The 16256-nt window shown below is 43.2% G+C and overlaps 1 protein-coding gene across 1 annotated transcript in view; it reads left to right on the forward strand.

Moving 5' to 3' along the window:
- The window catches only part of LOC133433859 (glutamate receptor ionotropic, NMDA 2D), a 61843-nt gene extending 45622 nt beyond the window's left edge, over positions 1-16221 (forward strand). The window contains exons 9-16 of the mRNA XM_061717010.1: positions 1236-1389; positions 1812-1937; positions 2856-3085; positions 3505-3665; positions 6572-6641; positions 6838-6955; positions 11568-11803; positions 12997-16221. Of these exons, the coding sequence (XP_061572994.1) occupies positions 1236-1389; positions 1812-1937; positions 2856-3085; positions 3505-3665; positions 6572-6641; positions 6838-6955; positions 11568-11803; positions 12997-16218 (4317 nt within the window). The 3' untranslated portion in view covers positions 16219-16221. The remainder of the gene's footprint in view (positions 1-1235; positions 1390-1811; positions 1938-2855; positions 3086-3504; positions 3666-6571; positions 6642-6837; positions 6956-11567; positions 11804-12996) is intronic.
- Positions 16222-16256: the final 35 nt, after the last annotated feature.

Below are 16256 nucleotides of genomic sequence, written 5' to 3' on the forward strand. Positions count from 1 at the left end.
TGTACGTGTGTGTGTGTGTGTGTGTGTGGTTGTGCCTCTGCATATTTTGCGTTACATATGCAGCCATCAAGCTGCACAAGAGCCTACCTCAGCAATGTAGTCCTCAGTGACCACTTAAGTCTTTGTGTCTCATCAATCTCTCTTAAAATTATGGCCACTTAATGGCTGCCAGCAATCTGACAGCTGTCATTTATCACACACGTGCACACACACACGGACACATAAATGTGGCGACGTAAACATATTCTGTGCTGCAGGGAGAAAAGCACACAGGTAAACAAATTAAATGGTTGGGCAATGTATCTAACGCATGCAGCGTGCATGGTCAAATCCACCTTGTGTGTTTCTTGCTCAAACAAGCGCATGTTAGGACAAGCTCACAATGTCAAGACTCCCCCTGGTTAGCTGCAGTTTGTCATTGTGATTACTTCTCGGTTATGGGGGGTTCATGAGCTCCCAGCAAGAAAAGACACAGAGATGCTGATCAAAATGAATGAATAAATAAGAAGGTGCATACAAACAGACAGGCCGGTACTCATACTACGCTCTCACATCAGCAGAGATCAATATGGTGGCTGCTGTTTCTATCTCCGTGCTCCCCACTGTTTCTATCTTTGTCCCAAAGGGAATTTGCCAAACAGCATTAGTCACAGGTTCCAAAGCAGCTCCACTACACTCTGCTGCTCTTATCATTTATAATTTGACCACAAATCCGTTTTTGGGGAGTAAAAGGCCACTCTCAAACCTATGAGTGTCTTTGATGAGCTGCTGTAAAACCTGCCATTCTTTGATCAGGTAATCCACCGACTTGGCAAAGTGGAGACAAGGGTGTGTTGCATTCCGCTTTGCTTTATTTTTCTGCTGATTTGCTCCGAAGTGCGGATGTGCCACGTCTAATGTAGATTAACATTTTACTTGTACAATCAGCAGACACAGCGGTTTTCAGGTTTTGCTCGATGGTGGCTGGGAGAAGACGAGCCTTAGCTAATTTCGTATGCTAAAGAGATGCACAGAAGACACGTGTTCAGTTATTGTACTGCACTGAATCATTAGCCCCCCGCCTCATGCTGCCAGATTCTCGCATGTACAAAGGGGTCATGGTGCAGAGATGTCAGCATCTCACCTGGAAATAAACCTTTGTGAACCGTAAAAGATAGGCTTTGTCCACCTGAAACGGCTGCATGTATTACACGTAATTAGATTCCTTCATTATCATTGCTCTTTTCCCCTTTTAGGTGGTGTACAAGCGGGCGGACATGGCCATTGGTTCGCTGACTATCAATGAGGAGAGGTCAGAGGTTGTGGATTTCTCTGTTCCCTTTGTGGAGACAGGGATCAGTGTCATGGTTTCCCGTAGCAACGGAACTGTATCACCATCAGCTTTTTTAGGTAAGAGGCTGTTTATAAGGGAGGCATCACGCGGATGTACAGTCTAATCTATTTGTAAGTGTTGAGTTAGCATAAAACTCCCCAATCTTTGGGTGCCGGCCGTTACATCAAAATTAGCCGTTCTTTTCTTCTTAGCTGCCCATGTCTTCTTAACTTCTTCTTTCACTCAGTCAGCAAACTCCAGGCTCCAGTGGGAAGAGAGTGTTATTGGCTTATAGACTGCACTGAGGAGATAGTAGAAAAGAGAGATAGTGTTTATGGTCTTCTGAAGAATATGTTTGCTCTAGTGCTTTCTGTTTTCATTCTCCATAGGTTCGGCATTCATTATGTGTCAGTTTTATGAAACTTTCTTGTATCTTTTACAGAGCCAATAAATAATACAGATAATTTCACAAAGCAGTGCTTTTTTTTCTTCTTCACAGAACCCTACAGTCCAGCCGTGTGGGTGATGATGTTTGTCATGTGCCTCACTGTTGTGGCTGTGACTGTCTTCATTTTTGAATTCTTCAGCCCCGTGGGTTACAACCGCAGCCTCCAGACTGGGAAGAGTGAGTGATGAGTCTGAGCTGTCTGAGTTTCCTAGTTTGATAAATGAGTCTGTGCACAGTCCATCACTGTTGCCTAATGCATCAAATGGACAAACATGGAACAGCCTCCTGAGAAACTGGTTAAAAGCTAACACAGACAAAAGAAAGTGAGATTTTTTTTCTCTGTTTTTTTTTTTTTGAGAAAAGGAAGAAATTTATCGTTTCATATTAAATTGCTTTCTTACTTACTCAGCTGTCCATTGGTCTATTGTCCATTGCTCAGCCATTCTCTATGAAGACAAACTTGAACGTACAGTATGTTGAACTTCATCAAGCGTTCCAAATATTAAAGCAGCCATTATTTATTCACCATCAGAGTTTGTACCTCCTGTGATATCCAGCTTGTCGAATGCTTTGGTGTAATACCCAGCCTGACTCACAGATTTCACTGCTTGCTTGTTGTGATTTCTACACAGTTTTCCCTAAACGTCATCCTCTCCTATATTCCTCTCATTCATTCTGATCTCCCTGCTGTCTTTTGTCCCTCACTATCGTCATATTAGAGTAGGGGTATTTGAGCCTTTTCAATGGAAATGTTGCACCGCGTGCTTGAAGTATTTGTTAGATCATGCAGCAGCTGAATGTAAAGCTGCAATCCTTAAAATGAAACGCTTCCGCCTTTAAAGGCTTGATGTCAAAAGCCTTAATGCATTTTTTCTTTTTTTCCACTTTCGTGAACTGTGAGCATATTTTCACAGATGATTGGGGGGAAGATTTTATTAAAATATCCTGCTTTATCTGCATTTGCATAGAAGTGAATACATTTTTGTGTCTCGTACTGACTGTTACCTTTTTAGAAAAAAAAAGTCACAGCTACCAGTTTCCCTCATAACTCTTTATATCTTACAGTCTTCTTTGAACCTTTCTCATTGTGAGCAGAGCCTGGAGGGTCAACTTTCACTATAGGAAAGTCTGTCTGGCTTCTGTGGGCCATTGTCTTCAACAACTCTGTGCCAGTGGAGAACCCAAGAGGAACCACAAGCAAAATCATGGTGCTGATCTGGGCCTTCTTTGCTGTCATTTTTCTGGCCTCCTACACTGCTAACCTGGCTGCTTTCATGATCCAGGAGGAGTACATTGACACAGTGTCAGGCCTCTCAGACAAGAAGGTACTGCATCGCTTGAATACTGATTAAGTGGAAAACGCAGAAGGAGAATTAAAGTCTTTGTAAGCCAAATCCCATGCATTTGAATGTTAAATTGATTAAAGCATGGGATTTTTGAAATGAATAGAATATCATTGAACACATTGCAGTTACCGAAGTTCCTGAGTGCTAAATAAAAAAATTAAAAAAAGCAGCCCTATGTAGTACTTTTAAAAAGACACTCCTAAATCGTACTTGATAAAACGCAGTTAGAAAGAATGCTTTACACGACACGCTGGTCTCTTTTCTTATTTGACTGTGCATGTAGTGATGTAAGTTAGTCTGGAAAGTGGACAGAAATAGGTCAGACAGATTGGTGCACAGACTGATGTGTCTCATATGCCCCTTCTGTCTCCCTCCCTCGCCTTCCTTTGCTCTGATAGTTTCAGCATCCAGAAGAGGAGTACCCACCTCTGAAGTTTGGCACGGTGCCCAACGGGAGCACAGAAAAAAACATCCGCTCTAACTACCCAGGCATGCACCAGTACATGGGCAAATACAACCAGAAAGGGGTGGAGGATGCCATTCTGAACCTCAAGACTGGGTCGGTCTGCCACATCTAGTGGTTTTCTACTCCATTGTCTTTCTCCACATCCCACCTTTAGTTTCCCTGCAGCTGAACATCCATTCAAACATGCTCTTTAAGTTATTGTTTTTTTTTTTACTTTGGGAGGCTTTTGTCAAACATTCCTTAAGACAGTTTGAAAAATAGTTTTGTTAGACATTACAATCTTTTAGGCTTTCAATTCACAAGACAACAAAGATCACATCGCAAATAAAGCAAAGACCTACACGTTTGTATTACAAATATATTTTCGTATTATAAACTGCACTTAAAGACTTGTTCAACTATGAGGATACAACATTTCTCTGCTATGTTTCACTTAAGAATATATTTAGGCCTGAAAAAGGGGGGGGGGTCTCAATAAATCAACCACGTAGGATGTTTGCAGAAGGCAGTAATATCTGCTTTCCAATGGTCATCCATCAAGTACATTCAACACTTTAAATAAAGTGATCACAATATGATCCGTTTATTCCATAAAGACATGTTTATTGAAATATTAAATATCCTCCAAAGGAATACACACAAAGTACAGATTTAAGCTAAACACATTTTCATTTGCGTAAGAAATTGCAAGTCAAATTACAAGTCAAATTTCATTTTATTTGTTTTCAGGCATATATTTTTGAATTTTCTCATTGGCTGTTGTGACTTTCAGATGTTTTTTGTATACTCGTCTTTCTAAACCTGCGGACAAGGTGGAGTGAAGGACTCAGGTCTGCAACATTTTCACCAGCTTTGCCTGGTACTTTTTGTCCCTGGTGGATTATTTTTATTTATTTTTTTTACATGGAACTACTATAAAAAGAGCTCTCCTCTCTGCTGTCAGAGCTGCAGATCTGTGTGTTTGACTGTTGGGACATGTAACAACACACGCGTTAACATACTGTACATCCACAGAGTCGACGCCACAGCAGACAAAATAAAAAATGTATACTACCTCTCATGCAAAATCTGTCACTTTCCTGCAGGAATCTCTACGGGTTTGATCATGCCTTAAAAGGTAATGCCTTCAATCAGAGAGTAATAGTTAATTGATTCCTTTTTTTGTTGTCATGAGCATTTAATTTTTTAATCACTTATTAGTTACCTGAAAAAGTGTAATAATATTTAAACAGATGCACCATGATCTATAACTTCCATTGGCAATGCTCTTCAAGCCACTCAATTATAAAATGTAACCTTTATACAACTCTTCTGAGGTAAACTAACTGCAAAGGCCTTTTTTTCTTTTTTAACTTCAGATGTCAACCCCTTGGTGTGATGGCAACGATTCTAGCTTAAAATCCATGCAGTAGTGAAAGCAATGAAACAGTGACAAAGGCAGATGCTACTAATCATTGTTTTTTTAAAGATCTTCCAAAAAGAAAATCATCTCATTAGAAACCGAACTTAATCTCTCAGCAAGACAACCAAAACCTGTTTTTCTTTACACAGTGGACTCTTAAAATCATTGTATGTGGGGAGAAGTCAAATTGAAGTGATGAAGTTTTCCTTTTCTCATACTGTAAGTGGTTACTTAAGCTGGTCATTGTTGGAATCTATAATAAAAATAATAAATAGGTGTAATTGTTCAGTTATTTATATATATTTATATATATATATATATATATATATATATATATATATATATATATATATATATATATATATATATATATATATATATATATATATATATATATATATATATATATATATAAAAAATCATTGATGTCACTCACTTTGTATGTGACCAAAAAGCTAAAAGATTACATTTACACATTGTGTATTTCGGCACAAATTTTATTCAATAAAGCCATTGTTTTACATGAACCTGTAGATTTAAAATGCATAAAATATCTTTGTTTAATATAATATAAAGTGTGAAAGATTAAAACAGTGTCAGCAGGAATAATTTACCTGCTGCGTTATTTTATTTATTTATTTTTTACTGTTAATATTCTTACTCTGGCACTAAAAGACCATCATCCACAGTCTTGCTTTTTAAATCCTTCAAATCAAAGTAACATTTCACATCTTTTGTCACACTTCATGGTTTGCTGCACACATTCTCTCACCTTTATTCTTTCCTCTTTCACCTCCACAGCTCCACCTCCACCCATAAAGTGGGAGCAGCACTTACCTCCTCAGTTTATAGTCGAATCACCCAATCATGTGTTTGCATAATCCCAGTTTACTTTATTCTAAGCCGCTGACATCAACCACATTGCCTCAACACCAAAATTATAACTCGCTGTTAACATGAGCAAATAATTATAAACTCCCATTTTTCTCCCAGTGTTTTTTTTCTTAGTACTTATCTTTTCCTTCCGCTCACTCCTCGGTTTCCCTTTTATGCTAACATTTTTTTTCTCTGTCTATTTTTTGGTCCATTCTTTCCCCTCCGAGCATGCTTTTTCTGTCTGTCTGAATTTAAACTTTATAATCCTCATCACTCTGCCTCTATCCCATGTCTTTCCTCCCCCCTGAAGTTTGTAAATCTCTCCCTCCTCTCTCTGTCTCTCCCTGTCACTGTGCTCTTCGTACCATATAAATCCCCATCCTCCTTGTTCCCTCAGCCTCCTCCACCACCTTTCTCTCATACACAGATCTGTGCGTGATTTCCGCCTTATTTTATTTTTCTTGTGTTTTCCCTCTCCCCGCCAAACCTGCTTTACTATTCCACCCGTCCTCCCTTTCCTTGCTATTATTAAACTTTTTATGCCCTCTCCATCATCCTCTGAGCTGTCTGCTGTATATTTCTGCACCCCAGCTCTCTTGCGAGGTACATTGCAGATATATACCTTTACCCATCCTCCCCTGCCTCAGCCAGTCTTTCCATCCCTCTGCTGTCCCTCTCTCTCATTAAATGATGTGTGAATTCTCCCTTGATCCATTTACAGGAAACTGGACGCTTTTATTTACGATGCTGCGGTATTGAACTATATGGCTAGGAAGGACGAAGGTTGTAAGGTGAGGACCAGGCACACACACACACACACACACACACACACACACACACACACACACACACACACACACACACACACACACACACACACACACACACACACACACACACACACACACACACACACTGTGGATCAGACATGCCCATGTGGTAAGTTGTTTCTTCTTTTGAGTATCTACCTGTTGTCCTTTCTCAAAGGTGATGACCATAGGCTCGGGGAAGGTTTTTGCCACCACAGGCTACGGTATCGCCCTGCACAAAAACTCACGCTGGAAACGTCCTCTTGACCTAGCCCTACTGCAGCTGGTGGGAGATGGTAAGAACTGTGGAAAGGGTGTGTGTCTGTGTGTGTGTGTGGGCGGGGGGGTCTCCAACGATAAGGTTGGGCAATGAGTGACACAGTAATGTGGATGCAGAGGACTGAGGACACAGGGGGTAGATGGGATGGGGGGGTTGGGGGGTATCATGGAAAGGCAAGGATGTAAGGTGTTTTGATTGTGACAGAGGGAATAAGGATGTGTGAGAAAGGGCTGATGGGGCTTTCTAAGAGGTTTGAGTCTTTATTTGCGTGAAGAGAGGAGGAGACATAAAAGGGGAATGGGAACAAGAAAAATACCGTGTGTTTGTGAATGTGCACCCCCACTCTCATCCCTTATACGCTCTTACGGACTTATCTTACTTTCACTGGTGATCCTTTTTCATGTTTAGAATTGTCAAAGAAAAGATTATTTGCTTGCGTGCGTCAGAGTTGTAACAAGTCACAACTTGTGTGGTGACGGATTTGCACAAATACAGATTAGCTGAGACTGACGCAAAGACTGAGGATATGCAAGAAAAAAAAAAACATCTGAAAAGAAATACCTCCAGATACCCTAAATATACAATGTGGAAAAGAGTACACTGAGGTGAAAGGAAACATATAAAGCATATGCTGTTGGATAGTTAAATAATTGATAGCTATAAGGGCATTATTAGTATACTGTTTCTTCACTTGTGTCTAGAACTAATCCATGAGAAGACCATTCCTCATGTTTGACTGAGTGTTTTTTTTTAGGAATAGTTGTCAGTACACTAATGCCTGATTGTCATTTTATGCAGTCAGCCACACGCATTTTTTTGTCTCAATTGGATACAGCTTGTTTTTCTTCTCCTCGTGTTTTAAATCAGCTTTGCTTATGGCGTGGCGGACAAAGCCCTTTAGCTGTTTCTGGCATGCCGACTCTTTAGCTGCTTACACACTGATAGTGCCAATTTGGTGCCAAGATCTATTAAATAAGACTGGCGTCTGGAGCTGAATTGCTGGACCTTGAAAAGACTGTGTTGGTATGTGCGTGTGCGTGCGTGCGTGCGTGTGTGTGTGTGTGTGTGTGTGTGTGTGTGTGTGTGTGTGTGTGTGCAAGCGCGCCCGCATGTGTGTGTGTGTGTGTGTGTGTGTGTGTGTGTGTGTGTGTGTGTGTGTGCCAGAAAAACAGAGCCCAGTAGCTCTGACAAGCTATGTTTTTTTGTTTCTTTTAATGCTTTGCTCATAACATTGTCCATCCTTCAGTTATGTGTAATAAAACTCCTTCACATCATCTGGTTAAAGCAATGTGTTGAATGTCAAGTCTTCTAGCCGTAGGCATTATTGGAGTGGATTACTAAGGAAGAGGATTAGTTTGTTTGAATGTGGAGAGAAGTGGGGGGTCACATAGCCATCGTGCCCTCAAAGGCTACATCTCAACAATCACCCTGCAGTTCAAGAGCTCGACATCACACCTTCAGCTGGAGCTGAGTCGTGTCACAGCGTTACATCATTATTGTTCCATGCTGTGTTGAGTCGTATCATTTTTACAACTGCATTAGAAGATAGCAGAGCACTTCTCAACCCCGTGAGTGCATTGTTCTCTGCTGCCTCTGGTGATTCACACCACAGCTTTAAGAGATGGTGCATTGATCTCACTACATCTTGTTTCCTGATAAAAGCAAAAGAGCTGAGTAGCAAGATTTCCTTTTCCCTTCATATCAGATCCTCTCCTGTTTTATTTTTTGTTGTTTTTTTGCATAGTATCATGACTTTGATTTCTATAATATATTATTTAAAAAGTAGATATTAAAATGTGAGTAGCTGGGTTATCAGCTCTTGGCCAGCGGGGTGTTTTGTTCAGAAATCTTGCAATGAATGCAAAGAGGCTTGTCGTGTTGTGATAAAAGCATGGCATTGCGCAGGTCATGGTTTACTGCTCAGCAACTGTGCGGCTCAGTGTCTCTGGGTGTGTTTGGAATCATGCCACATCTGGCATACGGCAAAGATACAAACATGCTCACTGGCACTTTTACATTTGAATATGCATGCATGACTATACGCATGTATACGCTATACTTTATTGGCTAAATTTGTGGTGCTTGCTGGATTTGTGTTTGCAGTGGTGCCAGCTAGGCTTGACCTGGCCTGCCAGGAACAACATAGGTGGATTTGACACATCTGTCAGATTTGGCAGTCCTGAGCTGGCTGTGACTAAGATGTAGAAACAACTGCCATCACAAAGGTCGAGAGGTTCACAGTGAGAGGAGTCAGAATCAAAAGAGGGAGATGGAAAAAAAAAGTACAACATGAATCACTGGGAGTCAAATGGCAGCTGACCCAAGAGATAAAACTTAGAGCCCAGGAAAAAAAAAAATCCACCAAGATTCTTGAATTTGAGGACAAACATGAAAGTACCAGTTTATCTTTGCCGGTCTCTAAGACACGTGTTATTTTCACATTAGGACACACAGCCACTACTGAAGTTCGATGATATTGATAAATCTTCTTTTGCGAGGCTACATTATGTTTTCAAGTTAAAAACACACTTTTCTGTGTTGGAATGCATCACTATATGGGCAAACATGAGACACAAAATTGTTATCTGTATGTGCCTGTGGCAGTGGCGTCACCAGGGGGTGGCCAAGGGTGGCCACGGCCCCCCCTACAAATTTTTTTGGCCTCCCCACTGGCCACCCCTACGGAAGAGTATTAGGGCCAGGCAGGAGAAAAATAAAAATAATATTTTAGAGGAAGAAGATTTTTTTTTCATTATGCACTTCGAGAAAAAAGTCGAAATGTCGAGAAAAAAGTCAAAATGTCAAGGAAAAAGTCGAAATATTAATGTTGAAGTAGAATTTCGAGAAAAAAGATGAAATGTATTTCAACTTTATTCTCGAAATTTCAACTTTATTCACAAAATTGTATTTCAACATTAATCTCAACATTTCGACTTTTTTCTCGAAGTGCACAATAAAAAAAATCTTCCCCTCTCAAATATTTTTTCTCTTGCATGGCCCTAATACTCTTCCGTAATAAACCCAAGTATATCAGTAGGCGTTTTTTTAAGTATTTCTGAGCCCTTATACTACAACAGTATAATACAATCCTGTAATGACGGCTTTTAGTTTTGGTGTCCACCCCAAGAATTTAAGTGGCCCCATCTGGCCTCCCCTATGAAACATTTTTGGAGGCGCCCCTGGCCTGTGGGCTGCAGTAGCATCCTGTGCATCTGTAACGGTTGCTGGAGGCAACGGCTGATTGGCTAAAGATGTTCTACAGGAGACGCATTAGCCAAATCATACAGATGACTGAATCAGCTTTTTGCAAGCAAAGCTAATGATGGCTCAAATGTAAAGGCAAGACACTGAGGTTTTACAGTGCTGAGTAGTGTTGCAAGTACATGTGTGAGCATGTCAGCTTTTAAGCACTGCGTAAGCCATTTGATGTGAAATATTTCAGCGACTGTAACATATAGTAAAGGCAGCCTCCAGACTTCATTATTGGAGTGCACCTCATGCTGCCATTGTTATTAGTGTAACAGAAATCTTTCATTAGCAGTTCTGTTGGCAAGTGTGTCTCTTTTGTTCCGACATGAATCATGTGATCCGTCTCATGGTTTCCCATCAGCATGGCTGCACCAGGAACCCCTGCAGCCAATCATAGTTTTACAGGGAATATTTAATTCCTTATGTCAATCAGATCATTCCAAAAAAAAAGCAGAGCACAGCATAAAGATACCTTGCCTTGTTCTTCTTCGCTTAAACAGATGGGAATCTTGCATTCCCTAAAGCTTACCACCTGGATGGAAATTCTGACCATCCGTCCAGTACAATTAAATGATTATGATCTCCCCAGTCCTCTGCCTATGTGTCTGTCCCTTACCTATCAGTTTTCTCTCTCTCTCATTGCATTCCTCTCCCATTTTCTCTCCCGTCATCCTTTTCAACCTGAGGAATCTTCCACTGTTTTTCAAGATGACACATTTTTAACGTCCCATCCTCCATCTTTGCACCCCTTATTTCACCACCATCTAATGCTCTCTGTCCGTCTCATTTCCCCTGACACCTCGGTGGAGAAAGAATGTTGTTTGTTCTCTTTCCATGTGAGGCATTCTTCGCAATTCTCTCATTACCTGTCCCTCTCTTGTCTATGCTTTTCCCACCTATCCAACCCTCTCATTGCGGCTCATGGTCTTGCTCTCTCGATGCCTTTCCTAATTTAGTCATGGTTACAATGTTGAGATTAGGTTGTCGATGCCATTTTAGTTCTGTGTGCTACTTCATTGTTGTAGACTCTGCCCCTGTATGTCTCCTTTATCCTTTTAACTTCCAAAATAGTGCTTTGTATTACTCAACTCTGACCTTGAGGTGTCACCTTGAATAAAGGTCAAGAAATAAACGGGACTGTAAACCTGCTTTTAAATGTTCACTCCTCCCTGTCATTATGTATCTCTTAATCAAAATGACCCCTTCCCTTAGTCAAATCTCTTTCTTTCATGTCTTTTCCTGTATACACTATTTACATTTTGTTGTTTGCTTCCCCTTTTGTTGTTTTTTATCCTTTTTTCTTCTTCCTCTTTATATCTTTGTGACTTTGCACACTTCCTCTTCCAGGATTCTCACCCCCTCATGTGTTTCCTCTCCAGATGAGATTGAGATGCTGGAGCGGCTCTGGCTGTCTGGTATCTGCCATAATGACAAAATTGAGGTGATGAGCAGTAAACTGGACATTGACAACATGGCCGGGGTCTTCTACATGCTGCTGGTGGCTATGGGACTCAGTCTGCTGGTATTTGCTTGGGAACATTTGGTGTACTGGAAGCTTCGCCACTGTATAGCTACTAGTTCTGGCAAATTGGACTTTCTCTTGGCGATCAGCAGGGTAGGTGTTTTGGTCACTGCATGTTACGCACAAGCACACTAAATGCTCCATACAGACTCTTTAATTTATGTATTTCTATGTGCAGTATTAACCACACAATGCACAGCTATTCTAAAAATAGTCATATATATTATCTCAAGATTTTAGCTTATTTCTTATATGATTGGAACTTTGCTTAGTTGGGTTTGGTTTTAATGTTTATCTCCATTCTTTCCTCTGCTGTGTCTGTGTATACAGTACAACACCATGTTTTATACATATGTGCTCTGTGACAGCGTCAGTTCATCTGTGCACTTAAAGTCTTCACTTATGTCAGAATGTGCGACTATTGATGACACTTTGTTTCTCTTAAAAGGAACCCTGGCTATTAAGACATGTAGGTCTTAAAAGATAAATGTTGGTATCAATTATAACAATGTGATATAAAAAACCTTGTTGATGTCTTCGTTTTTATAAAATTTGTAAATATAATTTAACTCGTAGGTCGCCATTGTTGTTTACATTCTGGGTAGTGACGTCAGACGGTGGCTCCTGCTGGCCCCCATACACTGTTTTGACACCCAGAAACAGATGAAAACACAGCTAAACAGGTGACGGCGCACCAGAAACACAGATCAAAAGAACATCTTTATTTAATTTAATGACGCCAGATCTGGCTGGGGTTTTTATTGTAGCATCGGCAATCTGCTAGTTGAAACATGTGGTCTGTTAGTCTGTCTGAGTTTTATGGTGTTTTTTTAGTTCATGCTTTATGGTGCGGTACTTTTTTTTTTTTTTTTTTTTTTACTTTTTTGTAGGTGCGCCGTCACCTTAATGTTTAGCTGTGTTTTGATCTGTGTTTCTGGTGCGCCGTCACCTGTTTAGCTGTGTTTTCATCTGTTTCTGGGTGTCAAAACAGTGTAGGGGGTTAGCAGGAGCCACCGTCTGACGTCACTACCCAGAATGTAAACAACAATGGCGACCTACATGTTAAATTATATTTTCAAATTTTATAAAAACGAAGACATCAACAAGGTTTTTTATATCACATTGTTATAATTGATACCAACATGTATCTTTTAAGACCTACATGTCTTAATAGCCAGGGTTCCTTTTTAAAAAAGTAATTCTAATTTTCAAAATTATTTTAAAATGTTCTTTTTCTTGGAAAACATTTTCTCTGAGACTTTTTTCTGTGTGTCTTCCCATCATAGGGTATGTACAGCTGCTGCAGCTTTGAGGATGAAACAGCACCAGGTGGCGCTAAATTGCCTTCACACCACACTGCAATGGTTACAGTTCCATCGCAGCCACATGTCGTTTCAACGACCATGAGCAACCCAGTCATTGCCATGGCGCAACAGCAGCAACAACCACAACAGCAGCAACCGCAGCCCGTCTACAAAACACCTCTACCAGGTTCTCCTCCCACCGTGGTGCATTCTGGGACAGCAATGGGTTCCTCAAACACCCCCATTGCTGGTGCACCCCTCCCTTGCTCCACCTTCCTGCCCAGGCCAGACCGCAGACTGGCTGTGGTGGATCGTTGGAGGCTGCCCAAATCTGCAACAGCCACCAATCCCATGGCTGTTAGGGCGGGCATCACTGACATGGGACCCTTTACTCAGAAAATCCCACCAACCTGGGCTTCAACTGCTGGAGGGGGCGGGGGACTCGATGGCTATAAGAGATACTATGGTCCCATTGACCCTGAGGGACTGGGGCCCTGCATGGAGCAGCAGGCAGGGTCCCAGACCCCCAAGACTATGCCCAGGGGCCACCCCCAGCCCCCTCCAGCCAGTGTGGCCTTCTATTCAGAGAAGGGCATGGACCATGGGGTAGGGAAGAGGGTGGTGGGAGGTGGCAGTGGAGGTCAGGGGAAAGGGGCTGTTAAATCTCTGGGTACTCCCAGACTGCCTCCTAAGAGTCAGGCCCCCCTGCCTCCTACACCCCCACTGCCACATCCCTCTCCCCCTCTCCCTTCATCTTTCTGGAGAAAGCGCAGGCCTAAGAAGCCCAAAGAGCCTGGAGGACCACTGTATGAGAACATTCTGCCTCTTGGGCGGAGGGGAGGAGCACGCGATGGTGTGAGGGAGGGGGTAGCGAGACGGGCACGCCCCCTTTCTCCCCCTCTCTCACTTCCTATACCAGTGCCCCTCAGCCCCTCTTATACCCCTCCTTCTCCCTCTGCATCCTTGCATTATACTTCCTCGTCCTCTTCGTCAACCACTTCGTCCACATCTACATCCTCATCTGCTTCATCTTCTCGCTCCACATCTCCCACCTACTCTTACAGCTCCTCCAGGAGCACACAAGACAGAACTGGAGGAATAGATGGAGAAGATGACGATGATGAAGAGCTGACAGAAGAGTCGAGCCTTCTCCTTGGGAGGGGAAGAGAGAGGGAACGTTCAATCATCCGCCCTCGTTCCCTCAGCCACGGCCGCCTGCCACCACCTATACCCCCCAGGAAACCACGCACATCCTGGGGTGACAGAGAGCGGGAACGAGAGAGGGAAAGAGGGGGGAGCCAGCTGTCTCAGCTCCAAGAGTGGTGGGCAAGCTGGAATGAAAGAGACAGAAGTGGAATATTTGGAGATACCGAGAGACAAAAAAGGGACAAAAAGAGGAGAAAAGACAAAGAGAAGGAGAAGAAGAAGAAGAAAAAGAACAAAAAGAGGAAAAAGAGGGAGGAAAGGGAAAGAGAACGGGAGAGAGAAAGAAAGCGAAGAAAGATGAAAAAAAAGAAAAAGAAGGCACTGAAGACAAAGAAAAGGAAGAAATTAACTGGGGGAAAACGGTCTGAGCCAGAGGAGGGAGATGTAGAACCAGAGAGGGAAGGAGAAGCAGAGGGAGACAGGGAGGGAGGAATACAGGACTACTCTTCTTTTTCTGGCCAATATAGGAGTGTATTTGGTGAGAAAGGAAGAGATTCGTGGGAAGGAGAGAGGGAGAGAGGCAGGAGAGAAGGAGGAGAAGAGGGTAATGACAGGGAAGAGGAAGACAGTGGAAGGAGCAGGGAGAGACGTCCCAAATCTTCACACTCTCGTTCCAGACATCGAATCCCAAGTAAGCGGTACCCAAACTTGAATAAGCTTCCTTCATCAGTTAAATTTTGGGTGAACGGAAGAGGCGATGACTCCAGTGCTCCTCCCTCATCCTTCCACCCGCTCCTTCCATCTACCAAGCGACGAAGAAGTGGAGTTATGGATAGAGATGACAGTGGCAGAGTTGGAGAGAGGCGTCCTTTGTTAATGCATTACGAAAAAGAGAAAGCACACACACGAGAAGGGCTGTCCTTTCATGAATGGGATTCTGACGACGACGATGACGACGACGACGACGACGACGATGATGATGATGATGATGATGACGAAGAGGAGACAAGGGATAGAGTGAGGGAGCGGGTGGACGAAAGGGGGAGGAGGACCGGAAGGGGGGCAGTATCTGAGTCAGAGAGGGACAGGGCTAGGGCAGAGGACAGTTACTCAGACGAGGGTTCATCAGGGGAGTTTGGTCAGTTTGAGAGATACTGGGAGGAAGGTGCCAGAGGTAGCAGTGCTGAAATAGGGGGCATAGGTGGAGGAGGTTGGTTCTTTGGTACCTACCCTTCTAGAGAGAAAGGGGGCAGTGTCAATAGCCGAGATGATTCCTTGTTAGGAACTCGGGCAGAGGGCTGGATTGGTGCTGATTTTTGGGGATCGGGTCCAGGTGCTGGCTGGGGATCTGGGGGAGGGAGTGGAGGGCTGGGCTCACACTGGCCACCACCCCCAACTGCATTCCCTCCACCTAGACGATACTGGTCTATGGACAAGATTCCTGTGAAGGGAGAGAAAAAGTGGAAGAGCGGAGGAGGGAAGAACAAGGGCCGAAGTAGGGAAAGAGGGGAAGAGACAGGAAGGGCAACAATGTGTTCCTGCAGCCTTTACCCCCAACCACATCCTTATCCACACCGCCATGGCCGCTCACACACTTCTCATTCTAAGAGAGGATCCACAACGCTTTCCCATAGCCAAGAAGAGCTTCTCCCTCACTGCCACAGCTTCAGCGGGGGCACTCGTCCCAAGCCTCTGCCTCCCAAACCTGACTCCAGTCAGGCCAAATCAGGCAGCCAGTCTAACCTCAGCCTCAGCACACAGCCTACAGACCATCCACAGCAGCCCTCACCGTCACCACCACAACAACCGTCCATGTCTCCCACTTCCCTCCCAATGCCCATCCCTCCTCCGCCCTCATCATCCTCCGTTTCACCACCAGCAGGGGTAGGGATGGCAGGTCAGGCTCAGGCTTCAGCCAGTGCCAAACTTCAGTATCAAAGACTGCGCTCTGTGCCACAGCCACGGAGGTTTTACTCTCCTCACTTGCCACTCAAAGCCAAAAGCCTGTGCTCACGTCGAGGGTCTGCACACTTCTCCAGCCTAGAAAGTGAGGTATGACAGGGGGAGAGGAGAGAGGGAGACGTGGGAGCAAGTAC

The sequence above is a fragment of the Cololabis saira genome, chromosome 3 (assembly GCF_033807715.1).
Source record: "Cololabis saira isolate AMF1-May2022 chromosome 3, fColSai1.1, whole genome shotgun sequence".
Lineage (NCBI taxonomy): Eukaryota > Metazoa > Chordata > Actinopteri > Beloniformes > Belonidae > Cololabis > Cololabis saira.